This window comes from Crassostrea angulata, chromosome 2, assembly GCF_025612915.1.
Source record: "Crassostrea angulata isolate pt1a10 chromosome 2, ASM2561291v2, whole genome shotgun sequence".
NCBI lineage: Eukaryota > Metazoa > Mollusca > Bivalvia > Ostreida > Ostreidae > Magallana > Magallana angulata.
Genome location: NC_069112.1, coordinates 72314678 through 72342156, shown reverse-complemented (window position 1 = coordinate 72342156; position 27479 = coordinate 72314678). Strand labels below are relative to the sequence as shown.

The window sequence follows — 27479 nt, the reverse complement described above, 5'->3', positions numbered from 1 at the left end:
TTCATTGTGTGACGATAATACGAATTGTATTTCCGATATACTTGTTTGCATCCAGAGACACTGCATTCTACCCGGAAATCTGGTTTATATGAATGTTCTGAGAATATGTGCCTCATTAAAATTCGCAAAGTTACTGCGATAAAAATAACACAGATAGGACATTTCCAAACCATCGTACATAGGAAGATGCTGTAGACAAAAAATCCATTAACTTGTACCAGAGACATAAATGTAGTTGTGCATTCTTCAGATTGTAAAAAGAGAAAAATAGGATTAAATTCTACGAATGAAGATATATTGTCTTATATTTTCGAATTTATGAGATGGTTAGAAACTTTTATTTACGTTCGCGTTCACGGCGCGACTAATCTAAATACGAATTACTTTGGCTTTTCTCCTCCGCAACACACTTCCGTTTCGCGCCGAATCCGATTTGCGCCGGGTTATCAAAATGGCTGAGATGAGAAGTTTCGAAGACTTTGGCGCTGATGGTGTAACAAGATGGCTTAAAGAAAGGGATGTGTCAGAAGATGTTCAAGATTTAATAGCAGGTATATCATTCCCATGGAAACATCAAATTTAATACTTTGTATAGATTATAAATGTATTATGCAACCAAAGTAGATATAATTAGGCTTATATATATATATATATATATATATATATATATATATATATATATATATATATATATATATATATATACACTAATATGAATGGGACATAGTACAATATTTAGTTGTTCTACTAATGATTGACGATTTCTATTGAGTCGGAGGACTCATCTGGATTCATTCACTGGCACAGCCAGGATAGTGTTACCACAAGGGGCTTAGTTGCTGGATAGTGAAGTTCCTAATTAATTGTTTCTGATGAAAAAATTGATTAAATTGGTAATTAAAGGTGTATTTCAGTGTTTTGCAATAAATAAATTCACCGAAAACCCCCATTTCAATCAAGTTGATTGTGGTTGAAAAAGTGTTTTCAATGTACATTTAAAAAACTTAAGTAAAATCAAGATCCATATTTCAGGTGCAGCTTGCTAAGAAAAAGAAGACTAACTAGACACGATCTCGTTGCGAGCAACGAGGAGGTCTTCCGTCCGATTTTTAGAATAAGGAATGGCCTTACTCTTGATCTTCGACAACGAAACTTATCCGGAAAAGGAGGCGGAATCTATGAGTGTTATGGGTGAAAGACGATCTATCCCTTTGGTGTCCCTTATTTAAGGGATAAGCTCCTTTTCATTCATTTTCGTTAAAAGATATTTTTGTGTAACGCTAATAAGTGTTTAGAAATTGGTTACCGTTTTTGAGATATCTGGGAAAAATCGTTTTGATATCCGGTCCTAAAACTCCTTTAGGGTCCAGATAACAAACAATATATGGTTGTACATTGTTAAGCACATTATTTTGAGCATCTTTTGTTAAATACTGCTTTCCAGAATTTTCCTCTATTTCGAGATATTGAAGATCAAAGTGTTGGACATCTGGCCCCTTAAAATCCCTAATTACATAACATAGGAGTAAATGATTACCAGGTATAGGTAAATAACCTTAGAATGAACATTATTGCTTCTATAACGTATCACAAAATATTTCACAGTAAAAAGCTATCATTAAAAGACTTTAGGCCCCCCTCAGCCCCTTATTTGGAGGGCCAGCCCCTTTTTCTTGATTTCATAAGAATGTTCTTGTCAATTCAAACACATTTTGTTCAACAAGTGTTTACGAATTTTGTACCGTTCTCGAGATATCTTAAGAGGGTCGTTTCCGGGGCCGACCCTGTAACTCCTTTTAGGGACCGCATAACAAAGAAATTATGGTTGCAGATTGTTTTGCTCTATATTTTAAGCATCTTTTGTTCAATATTGCTTTTCAAAATGTTCCTCTATTTTGAAATATTGAAGATCAAAGTTTTCGACTTATGGCCCCTTAAAATCCCTAATTACGTAACATACGAGGAGATGATTGCCATGTATATTTAATTAACCTTAGAATGAACATAATTGCCTCTATAACGTATCACAAAATATTTCACGGTAAAAAGTTATCATTAAAAGACTTTAGGGCCCCCTCAGCCCCTTATTTGAAGGGCCAACCCCTTTTATATGATTTCAAATGAAAGCTCTAATCAATTCAAACACATTTTGTTCAACAAGTGTTTACAAATTTTGTACCGTTCTCGAGATATGTTGAGAGGGTCGTTTTAGGGGCCGACCCTGTAACTCCTTTAAGGGACTGCATAACAAAGAAATTATGGTTGCAGATAGTTAAGCTTAATATTTTGAGCATATTTTGTTCAATATTGCTTTTCAAAATTTTCCTTCTTTTTGAGATATTGAGCATCAAATTTTTGGACTTCTGGCCCCTTAAAACCCCTAATTACGTAACATAGGAGTTAATGATTGCCATGTGTAGGTGGATAACGTTAGAATAAACATAATTGCTTCTATAACTTATCACAAAATATTTCGCAGTGAAAAGTTCTCATTAAAAGACTTTAGGGCCCCCTCAGCCCCTTTTTTGAAGGGCCAGCCCCTTTTTCTTGATTTCATAAGAAAGCTCTTGACTTTATAAAAAATTTTTGTTCTTCATGTTATAACAAAATACAATGAAGCAAAGAGATATTGAAAGAAAACCACGAAAAATCACGACGCTTTTTTAACTGTAATTTTCGAGCTCGGGCGAGCTTCGGCGCTTTTGGTCACAGGAAAATATATATACCACATGTCAGATCTACAACCTTTTGTCTACAATCCCTGAAATTTTGAACTCAATATCTTAAATCGTTTAGGAGTTTACCCCTGGACAAGCCGACCCTCTGAAAATCGTTAAATTGTAAATAACTCAAAACCGGAAGTGACGTCATCATTAAAAAAAATTCCAATAAGGTTTAGATCATTATCTATGAGACCTAAAAGTTTCATGTAAATCGGTGGAGTAGTTTTCGAGAAATCGCGTACACAAAATTGGTTGGAAAAAAGAAGAAAAATAATAATAATAGGGAAAAAGAAACCGAACGAAAACAATAAGGTCTTCCGTTAATTAATAAAACTTCTGGTCATATACACTCCAGGGCTAGACAAATAGCATTGCCTGACGCCTGGGGCGAGTATTTTAATTGGTCAGACAACTGATTTGTTAAGTAGTAGTAGTCCTCGGACAAGTACTTATTTCTAGCTATTAAAATCTTTGTATTTCCAAATCGATTAAAAAGTGACAAGAGTTTTCAGTATATCGTGAAACGAAAGTAAACTCATAAATGTAACTCATAAAAAAAAGAGAGGTCCCGATAATATAGTCAATTATTTATACCCCCTCTAAGGTCGTAATGAGAGTTGCTCTTGTCGTTTAAATGCTTTAATGGGATGTTTATCAGAGTAGCGATGCAAGCTTTAATTAACATGGAGCGATAGACAAATGGATAAATTCGTCACTGTTATCGGTAGGTCAACTTTAAATACGTCCATAGTAGCATCCGTAGTATAAAAATAAAAGGCGGACACAGATCTATAACAACATTCAATCCAAACATACTAAAACGATCAAACAAAATTATTACATTAAAAGTAGTTAACAAAGAGATTCAACTTGCCAAAATTGAATTATCTGAGCATTGAAAGAGAAAGCTAATTAACGAACTAGATGCATAATACAGGGTTGTCTCTAAAAATTAAAGTAGAAGGGAGAAATAAAAAAGTAGAAGGGGATCTGGAGGTCTTCCTTATAGCTAGATTGTGTTTGAAGTGCAATAATAGCCGGGTAATCACGTCACTTTAGGCGGGGAAAATCCCCGCCTCCCGGGTCTTAGAGACAACCCTGGTAATAAGATACATGTTTTAGACTGCAAATCAAATTTCATAAATATCTTTTTTAAATTAAGAATACATTCACAATAACCTTTCCATGATAACCCTGTTTTAATTTTACAGATAAAAAATGATAAGAAATGTAAATACTATAAACATGAAAAAAGGCAAAAGTGTTATGAACATCTCTATCCATTTTCTGATGTTTCATTGTTAAGTGTGACCTAATTTTAACAAAATGTTATAGTACTGTGTCTTCAAGGTTTTGTATTTGTTTCTGTAGAAAACGACATAGATGGAAGGACCTTCCTTGACCTAAATGAATCTGATCTAAAGGATCTTTCAAGTTCTTTCAAAGTTAGAAAGGAAATACGGCGGTGTTTAGAAGAGCTGGTAAAAATTACTCCATAATATGAAAATTTGGACTTCAAAATTATTTTTAGTGACATTATCATCATTTTCATGAATATAGTTGTTCAAGACACAAGCATTTAACTGAAATTAATATATGTTTTTAACTTAAATGTAAACACATATCATTTTAACACATTTTTTGCATCAATGAAACATTACCTTTTTAATAAAGCATGAAAAAGACAAGGATGTTGATGAATCGGACTCCCCTCAATTTAAAAGGAAACGATCACCATCACCTCCAACTGGTAATTTGCCAAAACTACAGAGACCAGCTAAGAGGCATGAACCAATGAGGCAGTCTTTACAAATGGATGATTATTTTATACCAAGATCTGAAATCCTCAACAATCCCTCTCAGCACTCTCAACAGAGCATTGAAACGGAGAGACGACGGGTAGTCCGTATGTCAATGGATTCATTGATAGGACAGAATGGAGGAAGGCCATCAGAGGCAGAACTTCAATCTTTAGCTAGGTTGATGGCAAGTCATTATCCAAGCCTGAGGGATAAGCCATTGGAGGGTCTTAGAGATAATTATGTAAGCAAACTTAATTTGAAAAATAACTTTTTAATTTTTAATAACCATTCAAATATATATAGTAAAAAAAAATATTGTTATTTGATTTACCTTTTACTGAGTTTTTAATTAAATTATATAGAATTCATTGGTGGGATTTCTGCGCCGAAGAATGTACAACATCACACCACCTGTATCAACCAAAGGAAGAAAAAAGGGATACAAATCTCTCAAAAAACAGGTAAGAAAGAATGAAGCTAAATACACCTATGCTAAGTTTGCCCATATAAACCATATACCTATTGGAATAAGGCCAATATATCATTGTTTATTATGCTGAATATACAAAACCATATTTCTTCCATCTTTAGGTGTATGGCCATAGACTTTAACTACACCAAGGTCCATCCAACCATAATCTTTTTTGTCTTTCAGCAAAAAATAAGAATGAGAGATAATAGCGTGTGTTTATTTGGAAAATAGCTACAGTGTAGGATAAGAAGATATTGGCAAGAATAAAAAAAAAATTGTAGAGAAATAAAAGGTTATGTTTTTAAATAAGGTGAAGATGATGGTCTAGACAAAATTGGACAGAAGCAAATGACTGAAGAAGAGGAAGTTGAGGGCCAGAGCAAAGGAGAAAGCCAGAGCAAAGGAAGTAGTAAGGGGGACAGAGTGCAGTCACTCTGCAGTCAGGATGACGTCATGGGTTTTCCCCAGGGATGACGTCATGGGTTTTCCCCAGGGATGACGTCATGGTTTTCCCCAGGGGGTAGTCTACAGTCAGGGGGTAGTCTACAGTCAAGGACTTAGCATAGCAACAATTGAAGAATGATACTATAAATATATACTATCAGGGTCACCTTAGTTCGCATAGCAACCGTTGAAGGATAATACCATAAATATCTACTATTAATATCTACTATTAGGGTCACCTTAGTCATCTGTAACCACAGCAACAGTGTAAAGTATTGCTAAAGTTAGAATTACCAAAATATTGTTTCCAGGCATGGTTTTATAACGCAGTTTTTCGTAGGGCCAGTCCTTTAATATTCAGTATAAAAGGTGCAAAATTTGAAGCATTCCTTCACTTCACTTTTGTTTTTTGCATCAGAGGTAGCACCATTCCTCAACCTTTTACAGTAAGTAAACTATCGTTATACTTTTTACAAAGTTTTGAGATTCTCTATATCTTTTTGTTATCAGGAGACCCAGAGACAACAGAGATAGTACAAGATACAAGATATTTTATTTCTCAATCAAGGGTCCCGGGGGTATTTCAATATACATAAATATACAATTTAAACATTATCTTTTTTTATAATAATATAATTAATGTGTTTTAAACAGTTATATATATGACCGATGTACATAATGTTCTCAGTGTCACTGATCATACACATAATACAAGTGTCCAGAAGAATGTCATTGATTACAAAACAATACAAAATGTGATGCTATACATGTACAAATTTAAATGGCTTAGTATGCATAAACATCATGACAAAGTGCAAATCACAAGTTGTTATCGAAAATCGTTCACCGAGAATATATAACAGTAAACAGTACACTAACAATCAAAAACTAAAGAGTTGTGAACTTAACCCTTTTAGTGTGGTTGTCTACTTTGTTCAGTTTATCTTCAACAAAGTTGAAGATAATTTGAATTTGTTCACAATCAGACATCACCCTAGTCAATAGGGTTCTTAAAAGGTCAAACTGTGGTTTAAATTCTGGTTCTCTCATTCTTTTCTCAAGTTTACGAATTTTTCCCGGGTTTGTTCGCCTGTTGATGAAATATGAAAAATATACCTTACAGAGTGTTCAATTAATGTACATCTCACATTCCGTGATATTGATTTGCAATTCTTAAGAACTCATATTTAACCTTCGTAAATAAATTAACATTAATTATAATAAAAAATATTATAATTCAATATTGCTACTGATCGAATTGAGGTGATTAAGCATTCAAAAATAGTTCAATAACGAATATAAAATATCATTAACAAATTAAAGTGTTTATAATCATCACCTTAAGTTTGTTAATATTGAGTCCTCCACTTTGGCGTTGAACTGGCATTCCGACCAGACTGTTGGAGTCGTGAGCTGGGGAATAGCTGGGATAAATCAAGTGTCAAAAATTTATTACTGAATCCTAAGACACGACAATACTTTTGAAATTACATTAAAATGACATATAATAATCCATTTACTCTGATGAGTTTGATCGAAACTTATTCATTTTTAAATACTACAAGTAGTGCTACGATGATCGAGAAAAATATTATTCTAATACGTACCCTTCAAAAGGGACGTGTGATGTACTGTCGGTTTCTGCTTTCTGATTTTTCTTACTTTCTGGGGTAGGAGTGGAAGGCCTTTAAAAAATATAACACACTTTCTGATTCCACTTAACACATTATAATTTGTATGAAAGTAGACATATTAAAATCAAGCCAAAGAAAGATAACTCTATCAAAATCTGTTCAACTCACCGCTTTGCCAGGCCCTCCATTTCTAACTCATCCCCCATTTTCATCCAAATTTGTTCGAACTCGTCAAACGATTTTGCTGAGCTAGTCGCTTCGCTGTCAATATAGAAAGTTTGTGTGCAACCCATAAATGATTTGATGACAAGTTTATTATATTTAAAAAAACTTATAGATATATCAAATTTAGACCTTTTTCAGTAAAGTTTAAATAACCATTAATATTGCTTTAATTTGAAAAAAAAATAAAACAACTGTAGGATAAGGGAAAATGAACATTACTTAAAAATTTATTTGATTTTTGTGTTATGAAGTGAGAGAAAAATTATGAACAGATTCCTTTAAAAGTTAGTATACCAAAATTTGTTCTCTTAAAATTTGATAAGTTATTATTTCACTAGCTTTATTTAATTTTGAAACGATTATCTAAAAAAATTACTTACAGAAACTGTAGATATTCTTCAGCCATTTTCTCAAGATAATAACGTTAAGCAAAACTCCGTTGTATTTATATGTCTTGAATGAAAAATTCGGTGAGGGAATGAGGAAATAAAACAAAAAAATTAAGCGGGTTGGGAATGTTTACCACCCCAATCAGCGCTTTCTTTGTGGGTACGAGTTAAAGGATTTGACGGGTCAAAGAAAAAGTACATCACGATAATGACGTAGATGCTCTACCCCATTAACTGAATTATATTCCCTTTTTAAAAACACCGCTGTGTCGTGACATATCTGCGCGACACACGGGACAGGAGTGATCTGCGCATTACCCTAGGGTCTCTGATTAAGTGATATTGTGTTAATTAATTCATAGTTGCTCTATTTTTTCTACACCTGTAAACACGGGTATTGTAAGTTTAAAAAAAAAAGCAATTTAAGTTACCTCGTTTCAATCCAATGTAGCATCTTTATTCAACTATTTAAGAGAATGTTTATCATATTTAGTCTTTTTTTTTTACAGTAAAGTTTAAATAACCATTAATATTGCTTTAATTTGAAAAAAAAAAGAAATCAACTGCATGTAGGATAATTATCATTACTTAAAAATTTATTTGATTTTTGTTTTATGAAGTGAGAGAATGTACATGTACACTACATTAAAGGGTGATATTTAACCCCCCCCCCAAAAAAAAATAACATCCGCTGTAAATTATTTATACCCACCGATATTAAGTGACAATGAAATTACTTCCAAATAGTTTGTTGTGAACAAATATGTTTTTTTCTATTTTACTGATAAACCTACAAGAAAGCTTTCAACACTGTAGCGCATTTAGTCGATATTTAAAATTTACCTTTGATAAATGCAAGAAACCTACACATGCAAGAAACCGGACTTATTCGTGTATGTAAACGCATACTTGTAAAGGAAAATAACAAATTAAGGCTTATAATATAGTAATTGTATAATTCACAGGGCCTCAGTAATTAAAAAAAATTATAGTCACTGTCTCGCATGTAAATGTGTGAGATTGTTTAACACACAAATGCTTTGAAACTCTTTCAACACTAAATAAATATAATTATCCCTACATACGAGCACCATTGTTTTTAGTTCCCTCAGTATCTGTTTCCCTTATTTTGATTTGTAATCAGTTAAAATGCTTATAAGGGCGTAATTAGACAAATCGCGCGAAATCAGGGTGGCCTAAAGGTCACATGATGATGATGACGTTGAAAAGTCCGTGCAGAATTCGCGCCGTTGATGTTAAGATGGAAGGAGGGAAGCGAACATCACATGCAGCAGCTAGGCTGATATGCATAATATTCATTGTCATTATTGAGTTCTACACATGTGTTGAAACTAGATGTCCGAGATGTCCGTCCAGTCATGGTTTGGTCAATTGCGCTCTCTACGTACAAAGCAACTGTGTTGCCGTCGATGTCAATGTCCAGATACGCGAAATTCGGGTTGCAAAGTGCGATGTAACCATTGTCGTCAACGGAAAGGCGCCGTTTCCAGTAGTGCAGAGCAAACATGGAACTCAATGCCATGATCATGAATTCGGTAAGTAAATTATGTACATATCTATACATTGCGGAATATGGGTAAGGGGGGGTGGTTCAAATTAAAATGTTTTGACCCTTTAATTTCTCATTTATGACCTGTAAGTCGTTAATTGTCTGAATATGGACTGGTCTGGTAATTTTGAGTGATTTTTAAAAGGAGGGGGCTTATAGGGAACGATTCGTAGACTTTAAAATTATCGTGAGAAAAATTAGAACACGTGATTTAATCAGCCAATCAAATCGTTGTATCTTTACTATGGAATGTGTTTATGTAGTAAATGATAAAAAGAAGGGGAGGGGTCATCTCACAAGTCGTTCTTTTTTTAAAAATATATTTCCGGTAGTTACAGTTTCTGTAATTCTGTGATTCAATTTGCCTTGTACATATCATGTATTTCACGCAATTTTGTAAGAAAACGTGTGAATACCTTCCTTTAAATATTAAAAGAACAATGTATATTTTATAAGTACATTAGCCCCAATCCGTTTCACAAAGATATTTTTTCTGTGTATGGTTAATGTAGCTATATAGAGTAGCCTGGGGGTAAATATCTACTGTGTATACATAAACTATAGGGTGATTTCACCATGCATCGGACACCTTTGGATTTTTCCCTTTGTTCGCGAATAAAATATCATCCAAATATAAATAAAACTTGTTTTAAAAGTTACAGGTTTTCCCCTTGCTTAAATATTGGAGAAAAATTTGTAAAATTGTTAAAAATGTAGAAAATAAAGCAAATTATTGAGGTGTTGAACTATTTCACCATGGATCGGACAATATTTACCAAGCATCGGACAGCTATAGCAGTACAGTAGAAATTAAAAATAACAACATTTTCTGGTTTTAATGCACAAATACAAAGGTTAGGAAAAATGAGTTTATTCAATTGATATTCAGATTTCTTTTAATGTAAATCCTCAGATCTACATATAGGAACTTAGAGTAGTGCTTCTGTTTTAAAGAATATTTATCAAAAGGGGTTCTTTATCGTGCCAGCTCCTACAGGAATTTTGGACTAAAAAGGCTGTGTCCGTAAAACTCGATTTTTAAGTGGTCTGAGGAAAATGTTTGTATCAATTATTTTTTAAATTTTTATTTTACTTCACATTTAAAGTATATCACAAGGAATCATCTGTAACTGAGGCACCTACATCTGTAACTGAGGGACCTACATCTGTAACTGAAGGACCTACATCTGTAGCCGAGGGACCTACATCTGTAGCCGAAAGACGAGCCCCCACATTTTGGCACAGAATTCAACAATCACTAAGTGATGTGGGAACTGTCATATTATTTCAATATGGTAAAAAAAGCAATTGTTAACAATGTGTTTGTTTTAAAAGAAACAAGGATTATACAAAAAATAGATCAACGAAAAAATTAGGAAAAACTCGCTTTATAAAATGTACAGAAGTATAAATATTCGAACAAATCAAAAGATGACATATTTTCTCTTTCATATATAAAACCTCTTCCCACAATAGTAATGACAACGGTACTGAAAATCTACCAACTTAACTTGTAGCTGAGGGACCTACATCTGTAGCTGAAGGACCTACATCTGTAACTGAGGGACCTACATCTGTAACCAAGGGACCTACATCTGTAGCCGAGGAACCTACATCTGTTGCTGAGGGATATAGAGCTACATCTGAGCCCCCCACAAGTTGGCACAGAATTCAACAATCACTAAGTGATGTGGGAACTGGTATTAGTCATATTATTTCAATATGGTGTAAAAAAAAAAAAAAGCATTTGTTAACAATGTGTTTGTTTTAAAAGAAACAATTAAGGTTTATACAAAAATTAGATCAACGAAAAAATTAGGAAAAACTCGCTTTATAAATGTACGGAAGTATAAATTACTTAAATTGTGCTAGAATTTAAATACTCTGTTGATAGTTCATGCATGTATATCTACTCTATTTTTTTTTATTTAGGATTTCTGGCTTGGGCAGTTGCAGTTACATCATTAATCATATTTTTTGGGCTGAGGAAACTTGTAAAGTTTTTGATAAATCGCTGCTGCCCGGAACTTAACATTTCGGATATACATTTGTTGTCACCATCATCATACACAACTTCAGCAGACACAGACACACCTCAACAACCTAGACAACAAGCCGCTCAGCAAGGACAACACGCCCCCGCTCCCCAGCCAGGACAACAAGCCCCCGCTGTTCAACCGGCACAACAAGCCCCCGTTCCTCAGCCAGGACAACAAGCCCCCGCTGTTCAACCGGCACAACAAGCCCCCGCTCCTCAGCCAGGACAACAAGCCCCCGCTGTTCAACCGGCACAACAAGCCCCCGCTCCTCAGCCAGGACAACAAGCCCCCGCTGTTCAATCGGCACAACAAGCCCCCGCTCCTCAGCCAGGACAACAAGCCCCCGCTGTTCAACCGGCACAACAAGCCCCCGCTCCCCAGCCAGGACAACAAGCCCCCGCTGTTCAACCGGCTCAACAAGCCCCCGCTCCTCAGCTAGGACAAGTCCCCGCTGTTCAACTGGGACAACAAGCCCCCGCTGTTCAACCGGCACAACAAGCCCCCGCTCCTCAGCAAGGACAACACGCCCCCGCTCCACAGCAGGGACCAACTACTAGAAGCAAAACAGCAAGAAAGAAACTAATGTTTGAAAGTCAGTAAGATTTAATATTTTGATGAATGTATAGTCTGTACTTTTATGAAGTATGAAAATTTGAAATTTTGATGACGTTGTATCAAGTAATTTTTTAAATGAATGTACATGTAGTACAATGGTATTGTTTAATTAAGGACATTGACTCGTTATTTTTTCTGTTGTGTTTTCCTAGGGTTGCTTTTTATGGGTTTTTTTTGTATTTTTTTTTAATTTTTATTTTATGCGACAGTTTGTCTTTTACTTGAATACTGATGAAAGGAAAATTTTAACTCCTGTCTTTATTTGTTGATTAGTATTATGATTTACACATGACAGTGATTATTTGGTGATTTTTGCCATGCGCAATTGATGTTAAATGATGTTTAAGCTTTTTTATTTTTTTAAAACTGATAATTGTGATTTACACCTAACATTGATCATTTGCTTATTATAATTGTGATGTTTAAGTTATGACATTAGGGTTAATTGGTGTAGAACGTATTCCTATAGAATAATATTTAATATCCAATATTTATAGATTACAATCCTTAATATTATTTACCTGATATACAATGTGGGTTTTAAATATTTTTGAACATTTGTGAAGCTAGAAATTGAATTTATTGATATAAAAGTTGTCTTAAAGAAAAAGTTTGTACAAGGTTAATATTAAACATGTTTAGTGCTATTTAAAGATTTTTGTCATTAGACCAGTATTTTTGTTTACTTTGTTTTTTCCCTAATGTCATTTCTTAAAAATATGTTAAGTATTAAGAAATACTTTAAATCTATATTACAGGAATTTTGTTAATAAAATGTATTCTATTTTGCTTTTTTTTTATTGTTTTGAATTGAAATAAATTTAAGGTAGCTCTCTACATCAAATTTTTACTTCATGACTTGTCGCAATATTGTTAGGTAACCTTGATTTCCCTGTTCAAAGATGGACAGTTGCCTCCAATTATTTCATATGAATTTTTTAGCAATTAAGAGAGAAAATGGAAAAATAGTTTTTACTGAAAATGAAAGGTGATAGAGTTTCAAGTTTCCTCTAAAAATTATGAAATATAAATAAAGCATAACTATAAAAGTAAAATGAGATATATGTTTTTTTAAATAAAAAAAATATTTGTAAAATTAGTGCATTTCAAAAATATTTTTTAAACCTATGGTCAAAATATTTTAGACATGTTTCTATCAAGTAAAACTAATATATATAAACCATATTTTAGAAAGAAATTGGAAAAAATTAAAAATATTTAAGGAAAAATTGCTAATTTTCAAGATCAAACCGATCCCGATTAAAATTTGCCTGATCCTGATCTTAATTATTAAAAAAACCTACTGGCACGAAAATAAATGAAGCTTCACCACCAAACTTCTTAATTATTGATAAGTTCATTCAATTTACAAAGGGTTTAATTAGTTATTAGCGTCATAACAATAAAAAAAAAAATGAAGAATATTTCCATTTTTTCCCTAATTTAATTCCGATCAGGTTAGTGTCTACTTTGAAAGTAGGCTTTTTTAGCTTTATTTTTTTCTATTTTTTTCCAATATCTTTTCAAAATATGTTTTTCTTATACTCAATGGCTGGAAATGACTTGGTTTTCAAATTAAAAAAAAAAATATTAAGAAAATTTGTTTCTAATTTTTAATAATTATTTTTTATTATAAAAAATACAAAGTCTTTATCGCCACTTTTAAATTATTGATAAACCTTATAATATACAATTTTTAGAAGCAATTTTAAAACTCTATCACCTCTCGTTTTCAGTCAAACCGATTTTTCCATTTTTTCTCAAAAATTACCAAAAAATTCATATAAAATAATTGAAAGCAACAGTCCGCCTTTGAACAGGGAAATCAAGGTTACCTAAAATTACTGCAACAAGTCATGAGGTAAAAATTCGATGTAGATAGCTACCTTAAGTTCAAACAGGCTTTGTTTTTCTTTTTTTAAAGTGTAGTAAAATGAATAAATTAAGGACATCATTAAATTTAATTGAATAAGTTATGATGTAATAAAGTTTTACAAATCAGTATTAATTTTTTAGAATTTTGAAGCACGCTTTACATTTATAAATATTCTGAATTTAGAATATGGCAGACAGCAGTCTATTGAAAGAAATCCTCGACTCCTTGAACGACAGTGATGCTGTGCAGTTATTTGCCGCCGCAAATGGTTTAGTTGGTGATGCTGAGGTCGAGGACCGATTAAAGTAGATCCAGTGTTCTGTGACGTCACCCTTTTTTGTAAAACTTTGAATTCTTTAAAAATTGTGCAAGATAGTTTTATTTATTTTATGTGAATATAATCACATGGATGTAATTAGAATTATTGGTAGGTTAAAGATATTTACGCACTTAATTTTATACTAAATTTCCAAATTTTTATATATTTTATCTATGCAAAGGGGAAATAACTCTTTTTCTGACTTTTCTCTCAGTTGTATGTCTAAATGCTATAGTTTTTCCTATTCCAACGATTAATTTTAAAATATTTTTGTAATTTTAGTTTTCTGATAAAGTTGACATTAAAATTAAACAAGAAAAACAAATTTCTGCCTACAAGATTTTACTTTTAACAGAAAAAAAATACATTTTTCTAATGCTAAATATGCTTTAGTTTATGTTTATCTGGCATCTCAAAAAGTGTGATGACATGTATATTTTTTCTAACAATTGATGACATTTAAGTCTATTAAGTCGAAATCAGTTCGGTTTTTCAACTTTCCTCAGAGAATTTTACGAGTATGGAGCTACCTTAAAAGAACTCAATTGGGAAAAACACATCGAAGACTTATGGCAGGAGGTTCTTTCGGAGATGGAATCCCCTGCCAAAAAAAGTCGACCTACCCTCGCTGATGGCGATCAGCCTTCAACGAGTGTACAGCTTGGGGGCGGTGAGGATAGCTCCGATTCTGAGGACACGCCAGAAAAACCTTACTACATTTGGAAGAGGGATACGAGAACCTTTAAGAAACATTGGGTACGCGATACGACATTCAAAGTCAAATTTAACGAACAGTGGCGGGGTAAGAAATTAATAGACATACAAAACAATTTGCACGACATGTTTGACGACCTGTTGTCGCAAGCCAGGGGTCACGATGCGGATCTCGGGCGAGTGGTCATCAGTCACCCGAGTCTCAACAATGCAATAGTGGTCCCGCTACAATCCTGGGAAACTCTGAATGCAGATGCTGTAATGTCAGAAATCGTCAAAGTACTCAATTCGAACGAAAGCTTACCCATAGACGAAAGCCTTTTGGTCACCATAGGATCCATCGATTTGCCCAAAGGGGGAGGTAACCCTAGAAAACTACCCATCACTTCTCTTTTCGGACCCAAAAATAGCATAGAAAGAAAAAATCACTTTTTCATGTACAAAACGATAACAATTTATGCATGGCTATTTCCATTGGTCTGTGTTTTCTCAAAACGTGTAAAAAAGTAGACGCGGATACCTGGTCACAATTAGTGAAGAATAATTCCAATGAGGAGATGCTAGATGACGTTCTCAAACACCGTACTGTATCCAAGGCTTATTACAACAACGTCCTGAAAACGTCGAGAAAAAAAAAACAAACCGAGTTAGCGATGTGGCTGTGTCAAAGAGCAGGGGTGCCTACCGACAGATATTTAGGTCTTAATGACATCGAGCCTTTCGAAACCTTACTCAATGTCTCTATAAACGTCGTGTCCTCTAGAGTAGGAAACAAGTTCGTCAGGGTGACAAAGGATCAGGAAAAACCTCGTCTTTATCTATATCATATCGACTCAGAAAACGAAAAACACTGGCACGGGATTGCCAGCATACAAGGGTTTTTCAAAGCGTCGTACTTTTGTCATACCTGTTTAAAACCGTATAAAGATAAATCAAAACATTCTTGTGCCACTTCTTGTGAGGTATGTTTACGCAACAACTGTCCGGAAACGGATGTCCAAATGGGCTGTCGTTCCTGTGGTCGAGTTTGTCGATCTCTAGTGTGTTTCAAAAGTCATAAAGAGCAACGAACAGTCAAAAATGAAAGTTATCCCCCTGCCTGTGACCTGTTTTACCAATGTACAAAATGTAGAGTCGTTCTGGAACGTGTGAAGCGTTCCCCCGAGTTACACGTTTGCGAAGAATGGCAGTGCCCTAACTGTCGAGAATATCAAACCGGGGAACATAATTGTTACCAGAAACCGTTTGGATCCGACATCGAAAAGCGAAACAAGAAATTCTTCTTTTACGATTTTGAGACACGGCAAGATGACGTGTTCCAATGTGAGGCGGGATACAGTCCGTCTCGTGTCAGATGTCGACATTGCGTTAAAGAGCCACGTCAGTGCGTCAACTGTAGACTGTGTCAGAACTGCCGTGATCCGTCCTGTGGTTTAATGCAACACAAAGTTAACTTTGCAGTACTACAGAGCACTTGTCATCAATGCGAAAAAGAGGAATTGGTAGAGGATGCCACCTGCAGTCATTGCGGAACACGATGTGGAAAATGCTCTCGGACACTCAAAGGAGAATACGTTTCACCGCCATGTCAAGACACGTGTGGAAAAAGGGAACTGGTGTTTTCCGGGGACTACGCCGCCGAACACTTTTGCGCTTACGTCACCAGAAAGCACTGCAAAGACTCGATTTTAATTGCACACAATGCAAAAAGTTTTGACTTGTACCCCGTTTTAGAAGTTCTCATCGACCGACACTCCATTCGACCAAGCAAAATCATATACAATGGTTCCAAGATCATGTACATGCACATAGCCCAAAAACTGAATTTAACTTTCATGGATTCTCTCAACTTTCTTCCCATGAAATTAGCTAAAATACCAGAAGCGTTTGGTCTACAAGAACTCTGCAAAGGATACTTTCCTCATTTATTCAACACCAAAGCTCATCAAAATTACGTGGGCCCGTATCCAGACTTGCAGTACTACGGATACCAATTCCTGTCGACAGAAGAGCGAAAGAAACTAGAAGACTGGCATGCAACGAAAAAAGACGAGACGTTTCATTTTCGAGAAGAAATGTTGCAATACTGCCGCTCGGACGTCGATATCTTGCGACGGGGCTGTCTCGAATTTAGAAAGTTAATGATCGACGTGACGACCATCGAAGAAAACGTTGCACAAGCAGACGGAACGTTAAAAATACAAACTACTTATGGAGTCGACCCTTTCGATTACGTCACCATCGCAAGTGTATGCATGGGCGTATTTAAGTCTTTATTTTTGAAAGGCAAGGAAAAAATACAAATAACCAAAGACGGGGACACGAAATGGTACGACATCGAACATTTAAGAGGACTGCAAGTGGTCAACGTCGAAGAAGCATCATGGGTCTCCTTAGTCGACCTTCAACATGACGAGAACGTGCAAATAGGCAAACGACAGTTCGAGAGTCCAATAGCAGTCGTTCCCTCTCAAGGGTATACAAAACGCGATAACTACAGTAAAGTTTCGATTCAATGGTTAGAGTGGTTAATGGAAAAAAGCCGTCAGCGGGGAAACCCCATTCATATTTCACACGCTCTTAACGGAGGTGAATATCAGATTCCAAGCACGAACTACAGATGTGACGGATTTGTCCCCTCTCCAACCGGAAAAGGAACAGTTTACGAATTTTATGGTAAGACCATAAACCTACATATCTTTAACATTTACCCCCTCTCCCCCTCAATTGAAGGGGGGGGGGGGGGCGGCGGCGGCGGCGTATCGAGTGTTGACCATAAAATGCGTTTATTGTTTTCTCTCATTTTTAACAAAAAAAAATAGGTTGTGTGTTCCACGGTTGTCCGTCTTGTTACGCCGAAGATCGTCATCATCTCAGACATCCTTCCACCAATCAGACGATCCAGGAATTATATGAAATGACGAAGAAGAGAGAACGAGAGCTCAAGGATCTAGGATACAAAGTCGTCTTTATTTGGGAACATCAATTTAAATATCAACTGGAAAAGAATGCGGCGTTACAGCAGTTCGTGTCGACATTGGATATACAGGACATATTGGACCCACGTGATAGTTTTTTTGGTGGTCGAACTAATGCCATAAAATTACACTACAAGGCGGCGGAAGACGAAACCATTCAGTACTACGACTTTACCAGTCTTTATCCATGGACAAACAAATATTGTCGATATCCCGTTGGACATCCTACCATCGTCACGGACAATTTTCAAGACATCTCTCAGTATTTTGGACTTGCTAAAATTAAATTTTTACCCCCTAGAAATCTCTATCACCCCGTGCTTCCTTACAGTTCGAATGGAAAATTGAAGTTTCCCTTGTGTAGAACTTGCGCTGACAATGAAAATCAGAACGATTGCACGTGTTCCCTAGAGGAGAGGGCCATCACGGGCACGTGGTGTACTCCTGAAATTCAAATGGCTATGTCTAAAGGGTACACAATCTTGAATACCTACGAAGTCTATCACTTTGCCGAGTCGTCCATGTACAACGCCGACTCGTGTGAGGGGGGATTGTTTACTCAGTACGTCAACATGTTCTTAAAAATTAAACAGGAGGCGTCGGGATTTCCAGTTGATTGTAAAACGGAAGAGGCAAAACGTAAATACATCGAGGATTACAAAGAAAAAGAGGGCATAGATTTAGAATACGATAAAATTATGCTGAATCCAGGGTTGCGATGTTTAGCCAAACTCTGTTTGAATAGCTTCTGGGGCAAATTTGGTCAGAGGTTGGGGATGCAACAGTCCACGTTTATTCACGAAACGGAGGCCGAAACATTTTTTCAAATGCTCTCTGATCCGACCAAAATCCCCCACAATTTCCACATCGTCTCAAAAGACATTCTTCATTTAGAATGGAGCAACAGTCCTTTATTTACTCAATTCGATAACAAAACCAATATCTTCCTTGCATCGTTTACCACTATGTGGGCTCGACTGAAATTGTACAGTGTTCTCGATCAATTAAATGAGAACGTATTGTATTTTGATACAGACAGTGTCATTTTTAAGACGAAACGGTCGGACGATTTGAGTTACCTTCCCATAGGTAATTACTTAGGAGAATTAACGAACGAGATCCGCCCCAAAGACGGCTACATTGTTGAATTCGTCTCGGGGGGTCCAAAGAACTATGCCTATCGCACATCGTCTGGCAAAGAAGAATGTAAAGTTCGAGGATTTACATTGAACTGGGCCAACTCGAAATTAATCAATTTCGAGGCCATAAAATCGATCATCTGTACGTCACCCGAAAGTAAAATCGAGATCGTCAATCCTTGTAAAATTTCGAGGGACAGTAGAAAGAGAAAACTTCTCAACAGAGTCGAAACAAAAAACTATAAAATGGTTTATACCAAACGTAGAATTCTACCCAATTTAGATACATTGCCATTTGGATTTTAAAAGAATAACGATAACGCTAAAATGTATATTTGTACATCATTTTTATTGAATTCCGTTCACCAGTCATGTAAAAAATGTTTTTTTTATTTTCATTTCATAAATGTCAATATGCCATCCAAGGAATGTTTTTGTTCTTCTTTTTGCGTCTACCATCAGATATTCCGGGAGGTCTGCCGATAGTTTGCTTCTTGCTGACAAAACCCCTTCCTTCTTGTAACATGCTGTTTTTATCTTCTTTATCGCCCATAAGTTCCTTTGGGAAATTCGGAGTATTTTGAGTCTCTGTAGAGGACAATTGTTGTTCGACATGCTGGCCCACAAGACGGTCATACTTTAATTTAGGTACAAGTATAAATTCTTCTGCCATTTTTTATGAAAAACTCGACACGATGGGTTTCAATAATAAAGGCACCAATTCAATGTGGTTTAATAATATTCGACGTTTTTCCTTGTTGCTCACTTCTCTGGATCCCAGCTTGCGAATGTCTAATTCGAATGGTCTCAGTTCATTTATATATTTTTTGGGCAAAGGATATGTACCAGTATAAATATTTAGAGCTATTTCACTCATCACGTCGAATTGCTCGCTAGTAAAGGTTTTCATAATTAGTTTTTGTTGTGTACTGTCAGCATACAAAAGGAAATTTAAAAGAGCTCTATGCTTCTTCACCGTCTGCTTCATGATTATCAACTAAGACGAAATGTTTTAACTACAACTTTATATAGGTTGATAGATAATCATATCTTCTCCGGGGAGTATGCAAGACCTTAACTGGTATTCCCTCTTTTGTGTAGGCTCTAAGCAGACATGTAAATACCCAAAATTTCTTCTGGTCGCCGAATCATAAGCGGCTTTGAAAAAAGAAACCTGTCCCGGTAATACCTGAGAACCGAACGTGATAACCTGTCTGGAATCGCGGTAATTTTTAAACAAAATAACATTCAGACAATTTAACGATATGGTCCTGGCATATTTCCCGGGAGGATAAAGGTTCTGTGAAAGCATCACTGTAGTCACGTTTCTATGATGAGATGTCACCGTAAACAGGTCGTAATCTTGAGATTGAGCTATTTTTAACATCAAATCATCCAAGACCAAGATGGTGTGATTGACTCCCTCCGTATACTGTTCTATGTCTTCTTTAGACGGCAAACCTTGGTGTAATGTGAAGTTTGGGATTGACCGAGACATGTCGTCAAAGATGGGCTGGTATTCGGTGTAGGCGTAAATAATCTTGTCCACCGGAACAGAGAACATTCCGTTCGCATGTTGGAGAAGTGATTTAGTAAAATAGGTTTTACCACTCTGTGTGCAACCACAGATCAAAATAGTCGTAGGGGCAGAAAATGGAAGCAAAGCTTTCGTTTTCCACCAGTCGTTCATGATCACTGTTTCTTTTTCCTTGGCCATTCTTAAACTGAGAGCACGTGGCGTTTAACCTCATATTTATATGATAACACGTTGTACAGTTTGAACTCATTTTATTAATATCTCACATAGTCATGCATAAAATGTTTTACAAAAGTATCATTGACATGTATGTTAGGAAACAAAGCATACACCCGATTCAACGAATATTTGAAACACAATCTGGCAATTAAATACACCAATACATAAAGCCCACACCAATCAGAATAATAGGGTTGCAATGGGATTGTTTTGAAAGTACAATGCATTTTATTTTTATTGAAAAAGTTCTGTATATCGGGATTATAATCGGCTGGTGATTTTCCAAGACTGTCAAAAAATTCTACGTGAAACGAGTCAAACACAATAAACGCAACCCAATGTTCTCCGGGGAACGGTAAAGGTTGTGTGTTCACGATAAATGCACTCGGAAACTGAGTCACAGTTGCAGGTAGCGTGTTGCTAGCAAACACTCCTTTTACGTAACGTCTTAAGCATGGGTCCGTTCTCACAATATTTAACATCTGCGTCGAGTTCATGGTTGAATATAATTGATGTCACGTGACTTATCCACCTCAAGCAGGGAAGAAAACGTAGCAAATACAAGGGCGTTGACAGCTTTAGTTGTAGCTTCTTTGAATTTCAGTTCCAGTCTGGTATTACCTCGACGAATGAGGTTTAAATATTCTTCGCCAAACCCGCAAGGATCGATGGTGAAGACAAACAAAGAGTATCCCGATCCGAAATTTTCTCGGGAGATATCCAGTCCAGCATCAGAGTTCCATTTTTCCGATGCTTCAAACAGACGAGTGTAAGCTGCCACATACTGTCCCGCCGAGAAGTCTGTTTTTAGTGGTCTACCAGGTACGCTTTCTCCGTTGACGTATATACCGACATCTGTTACTCCCATGTGTTCGAAATTGAATGGGTTGGCCGAATAATCACCATTGACAGCTTTCTGGTCTACCAGAGCTACCACAATACGGTCTGGTACAGCCTGTGGGAAAATATTGTCCCAGTAAAATTCAGTCGATCCTTTGGGTATCGTGTTCATTTTTAGTTCGTTCCTTGATATCGTATACTTTACAGGCGTCGATTCTATTTGTTTACTGTGGTTCAGCAGAACGCCAGGATCAACTCGTACCTTGCAACTTTGAACACGACATCCAACAGTTCTAGTTTGTAAGCTGCTGAAGATTCTGCAGACATGATTACAAACGGGGTGCTGGATCTAAATAGTTTGATGTAAATATCTACTCCGTTTATCAAGTACTTGTCTAGATCAAAGATATCTTCCTTCAGGTTTCCTTCAAGCTCAAAAGTTTTACTTTGCTCAGTAAAACCGTATCGTAGCACCAATCCAGCATTACCTCCGTTGTAAGCGTTGGCGTCGTCCATCTTCCCTTCGTCTTTATAGAACAATTCTGACTGCTTTTGAGACTTCAAGTCGTCTTTCCCACTGAACAAAATTGTCTTGAGATACGCTTTCCATGGATAGTTGTTTGTATTGAAGGACACCAGTTTGTTGTTTAAATAGACGTCCATCTGAGAAAACATACTTTGCAGAGGTAGATTGACGATACTCGTTTTTTCTTGTTCAGCCAAAGCTGTTCCGTCGGCTTTTAAAATCCGTGCTTTTACGTAAAATTTACTTCTTTTTAAATCTATATATTCTGCACCCGAACCCGAAACTACAATTTCGATTGGTGTGTCTGATACACCTATGCTGGATATTGGTCTAGCTTCCGTAAAATATACTTTCTCTACAGCTACTTGATTGGTAGGTGATGCAAACAGAGACAATTCCATAGGCTGAGCTATGTCTTTGTTATCACCGCTTAAAAAAGCCATATTTATTCCCGAAAGATACTCTTGTAGGCGTCAATCTTGAATTTTTTCACTTGAGCTGACTTTGTTTTCTTGACAGGTATTTGCCTTTTCTTTGTAACCGGCTTTGTTTTGATTGATTTTTGCTGCTTAGCTAGTTTACGAGACTTGGTTTTCTTCTTCTGTCTTTGATTGGAACGTGCTGCCGTCTTCCTCTTCTTTGTAGGAATGACGGAAGATCCAGAACAGGGCCTTTTTATACTCTTGCTGTGTACCTTGACGGATGGAACACCTTCTTTGATATCATTCGCGTGTTCAGTTTTCGCCCTTTCCTCCACTGCAGCTATGGGAGTCACGTGAGTTGAGTTCACGGTAGATTCTAATTGTGAGTGTGGCCTCAAAGGAATGACGTAAGATCTATGTCGTTTTCTTCCTCTTCCTATTTGCTTAGGCTTGTAGCTGTAAGGATTAAACTTCTTCTCTGCCATATTTTTGTAAAACGCTTCCCAGAGTCTGGGGTCGCTAACGTAAGTCTGACTGTTCATCATAAAACGTAAGGGAACTTTTTAAAATGAAGTGTCACGGTCACCGGTCCATCTAAAAATGAAACCAAGTTCCCTTCTCTGTCAGTTATATATATACAGATCTGTTGTAATTCACAGATTTTCACCGGAATGTAATAGGGTACAGTAAACGCTATGTTTTCTGGGTTTTCCCCAAGACATACACGTCTCAAAAGAGGGGCGTCTTTCCCCCCAACAATCGTTTCCTCACAGATATCACAACACACAAACAACTCCGATTTCTTCTTCTTTGAAGAAATCTAACTCTCTGTTGAGAATTCTGTTAATGCAACTGACCAATATCCTTCGAATGGAATCTGCTTATTTAATTGAACTCGGAAACAATTTGGTTTGTTATCAAAATAGTCAGAGCAGTCGGTAGACGTCAATACCATTCGGACGCTCATTTTGAATGAAAAAGGATAGATGAAACTTGCTCGTTTTTATTGGGCGTTTTCTAAAGAACTTTCTGGAATCCACGAGTTAAATTTACGCGGCCATCCTTCCCATTTTACAAAGGCCTCTTTTATGTTCCCCCGACGCCGTCTTTTCAACACTTTTTCAAATCTGTACAATACATCTCCTGTTTTTATGACTTTCTGAAGTTCCGATTCGTAGAAGGTACCTTCGATTGCGTCACAGAGTGGCATGTTGGCGGAGGAGTGTTCGTTTCATTATCACCGAACAATCCTACAGTAGACATAAGACATTTCTGGAAACCAGATGACGCTACACAACCGGTTCCAACAAAGAAAGGAGTCACACTAAACAGGAACAAGTTGGCAAGACTTGGGTATGCTGTCGAAGAGATGCATGAGTATGTTCCGGAGTTAAAAGACGTAGAACTCTGCATGCTGAGCGAGTCTCACCAGATTCAGCTTGGAATGCTTAACTGTCCCGAATGTACTCTTTTCGGATACGACCCACAAGAGACTCTATCCTCCTCCATGGAATGCAACTCTGGAGATACTCAAGATCCAATGAACCTGCAGAGTGATTTTGAATGACAACTTTTTAATTGATATTTTACGTTTGGTGGCTAGGATATATATATATCTATACATCTATATATATATATATATATATATATATATATATATATATATATATATATATATATATATTATGTATGAAAATATTGTATTCCAACAAAAAGAAAATGATAATCGACCAAACAAGACTTGTGTTTTGCTATATAACTGTGCACTTAGAATCATTTAGATAGTTTGTGTCAAGTATGTCAAACTACACGGATTACTTACGGGAGCTTTATTATACACCCGGTAAACCAGGCGCATTTGCTGGTCCCGAAAAATTGTACCAAGCTGTAAAATCAGAGGGCAAATATAAGATTGGTAGACAAAAAATTAAACAGTTTTTAAATAACGAAGATGCTTACAGCCTGTATAAACCGATTCGAAAGACATACATTTTTAAGTAATGTTCATTTTCCCTTATCCTACAGTTGTTTTATTTTTTTTTTCAAATTAAAGCAATATTAATGGTTATTTAAACTTTACTGAAAAAGGTCTAAATTTGATATATCTATAAGTTTTTTTAATATAATAAACTTGTCATCAAATCATTTATGGGTTGCACACAAACTTTCTATATTGACAGCGAAGCGACTAGCTCAGCAAAATCGTTTGACGAGTTCGAACAAATTTGGATGAAAATGGGGGATGAGTTAGAAATGGAGGGCCTGGCAAAGCGGTGAGTTGAACAGATTTTGATAGAGTTATCTTTCTTTGGCTTGATTTTAATATGTCTACTTTCATACAAATATTAATGTGTTAAGTGGAATCAGAAAGTGAGTTATATTTTTTAAAGGCCTTCCACTCCTACCCCAGAAAGTAAGAAAAATCAGAAAGCAGAAACCGACAGTACATCACACGTCCCTTTTGAAGGGTACGTATTAGAATAATATTTTTCTCGATCATCGTAGCACTACTTGTAGTATTTAAAAATGAATAAGTTTCGATCAAACTCATCAGAGTAAATGGATTATTATATGTCATTTTAATGTAATTTCAAAAGTATTGTCGTGTCTTAGGATTCAGTAATAAATTTTTGACACTTGATTTATCCCAGCTATTCCCCAGCTCACGACTCCAACAGTCTGTCCAACTGGTCGGAATGCCGGAGGACTCAATATTAACAAACTTAAGGTGATGATTATAAACACTTTAATTTGTTAATGATATTTTATATTCGTTATTGAACTATTTTTGAATGCTTAATCACCTCAATTCGATCAGTAGCAATATTGAATTATAATATTTTTTATTATAATTAATGTTAATTTATTTACGAAGGTTAAATATGAGTTCTTAAGAATTGCAAATCAATATCACGGAATGTGAGATGTACATTAATTGAACACTCTGTAAGGTATATTTTTCATATTTCATCAACAGGCGAACAAACCCGGGAAAAATTCGTAAACTTGAGAAAAGAATGAGAGAACCAGAATTTAAACCACAGTTCGACCTTTTAAGAACCCTATTGACTAGGGTGATGTCTGATTGTGAACAAATTCAAATTATCTTCAACTTTGTTGAAGATAAACTGAACAAAGTAGACAACCACACTAAAAGGGTTAAGTTCACAACTCTTTAGTTTTTGATTGTTAGTGTACTGTTTACTGTTATATATTCTCGGTGAACGATTTTCGATAACAACTTGTGACTTGCACTTTGTCATGATGTTTATGCATACTAAGCCATTTAAATTTGTACATGTATAGCATCACATTTTGTATTGTTTTGTAATCAATGACATTCTTCTGGACACTTGTATTATGTGTATGATCAGTGACACTGAGAACATTATGTACATCGGTCATATATATAACTGTTTAAAACACATTAATTATATTATTATAAAAAGAGATAATGTTTAAATTGTATATTTATGTATATTGAAATACCCCCGGGACCCTTGATTGAGAAATAAAATATCTTGTATCTTGTACTATCTCTGTTGTCTCTGGGTCTCCTGATAACAAAAAGATATAGAGAATCTCAAAACTTTGTAAAAAGTATAACGATAGTTTACTTACTGTAAAAGGTTGAGGAATGGTGCTACCTCTAATGCAAAAAACAAAAGTGAAGTGAAGGAATGCTTCAAATTTTGCACCTTTTATACTGAATATTAAAGGACTGGCCCTACGAAAAACTGCGTTATAAAACCATGCCTGGAAACAATATTTTGGTAATTCTAACTTTAGCAATACTTTACACTGTTGATGTGGTTACAGATGACTAAGGTGACCCTAATAGTAGATATTAATAGTAGATATTTATGGTATTATCCTTCAACGGTTGCTATGCGAACTAAGGTGACCCTGATAGTATATATTTATAGTATCATTCTTCAATTGTTGCTATGCTAAGTCCTTGACTGTAGACTACCCCCTGACTGTAGACTACCCCCTGGGGAAAACCATGACGTCATCCCTGGGGAAAACCCATGACGTCATCCTGACTGCAGAGTGACTGCACTCTGTCCCCCTTACTACTAAAGGAGGGGACCAGAGCAAAGGAGAAAGCCAGAGCAAAGGAGGGGACCAGAGCAAAGGAGAAAGCCAGAGCAAAGGAGGGAACCAGAGCAAAGGAGAAAGCCAGAGCAAAGGAGGGGACCAGAGCAAAGGAGGAAACCAGAGCAAAGGAGGCGACCAGAGCAAAGGAGGAAACCAGAGCAAAGGAGGCGACCAGAGCAAAGGAGGGGACCAGAGCAAAGGAGGGAACATGGAAGTCGATAAGCCTCATGAGGAAGTAGAGAAAGAAAATCAGACTCCCTATAAAAAAAAGAGCAAAGAAGTCCATAGTCCACAAAGAGAAGAAGAGGTACAAAAAGAAAAAGGTAGCAACAAATGCTGAATTTGTTAAAAGCAATTAATTGATATTGTGGGCTTTTCTAAAAAATGAGACTGCATATCAACATTTTAACTTAATCCCCTACTCCTTCGATCTTTTTTTTTTAAAGAAACAAGTGATGCTCAAGAACTTCAAGACAAAAGTAAAACGTCACTGATGACTGCATTAAAAAGATTAGCAACCGCTAAAACATCAGACGATATTCACCAACTAATCAGACTGTCATATGAGGCACGACTGAAGGAGACAGAAGAAATGCCTGTGAAGGATCGCTTGACAACAATTTTAAAACTGTATAAAGTTTTCAGCTGTCCTGCTAATGTAAGATCATATACTTAGTTTAAAATAATGAGGTTTTACTATAGTTTGTACTCAAGCAATGAATTAAATGTGAGTGTTCTGACATACTTTTTACTATTTTTTAATTCAGGTCATTTACAACATGTACATGCAGGTGCCTGCGGAGATGACGGAAATGAAAGAGAACTTGGGGGAGTTCCTTACAACATCACTAGATATGTTATTTGAAAAGGGGATCCTTAAAATCCCAAGGTCTAC

General features: G+C 35.9%; 1 protein-coding gene and 1 pseudogene across 1 annotated transcript; both read left to right on the top strand.

Annotated features, from left to right (window-relative positions):
• The first annotated feature begins 451 nt into the window (after nt 1-451).
• Nucleotides 452-27479, top strand: LOC128173650 (uncharacterized; annotated as a pseudogene).
• LOC128173651 (fibrous sheath CABYR-binding protein-like) lies at nt 8868-12025 on the top strand. Its single transcript, XM_052839321.1, has 4 exons — nt 8868-9245; nt 10366-10554; nt 10777-10959; nt 11192-12025. Exons 1-4 carry the CDS (start codon nt 8897-8899, stop codon nt 11896-11898), a joined length of 1428 nt encoding a protein of 475 aa, XP_052695281.1. The 5' UTR covers nt 8868-8896; the 3' UTR covers nt 11899-12025.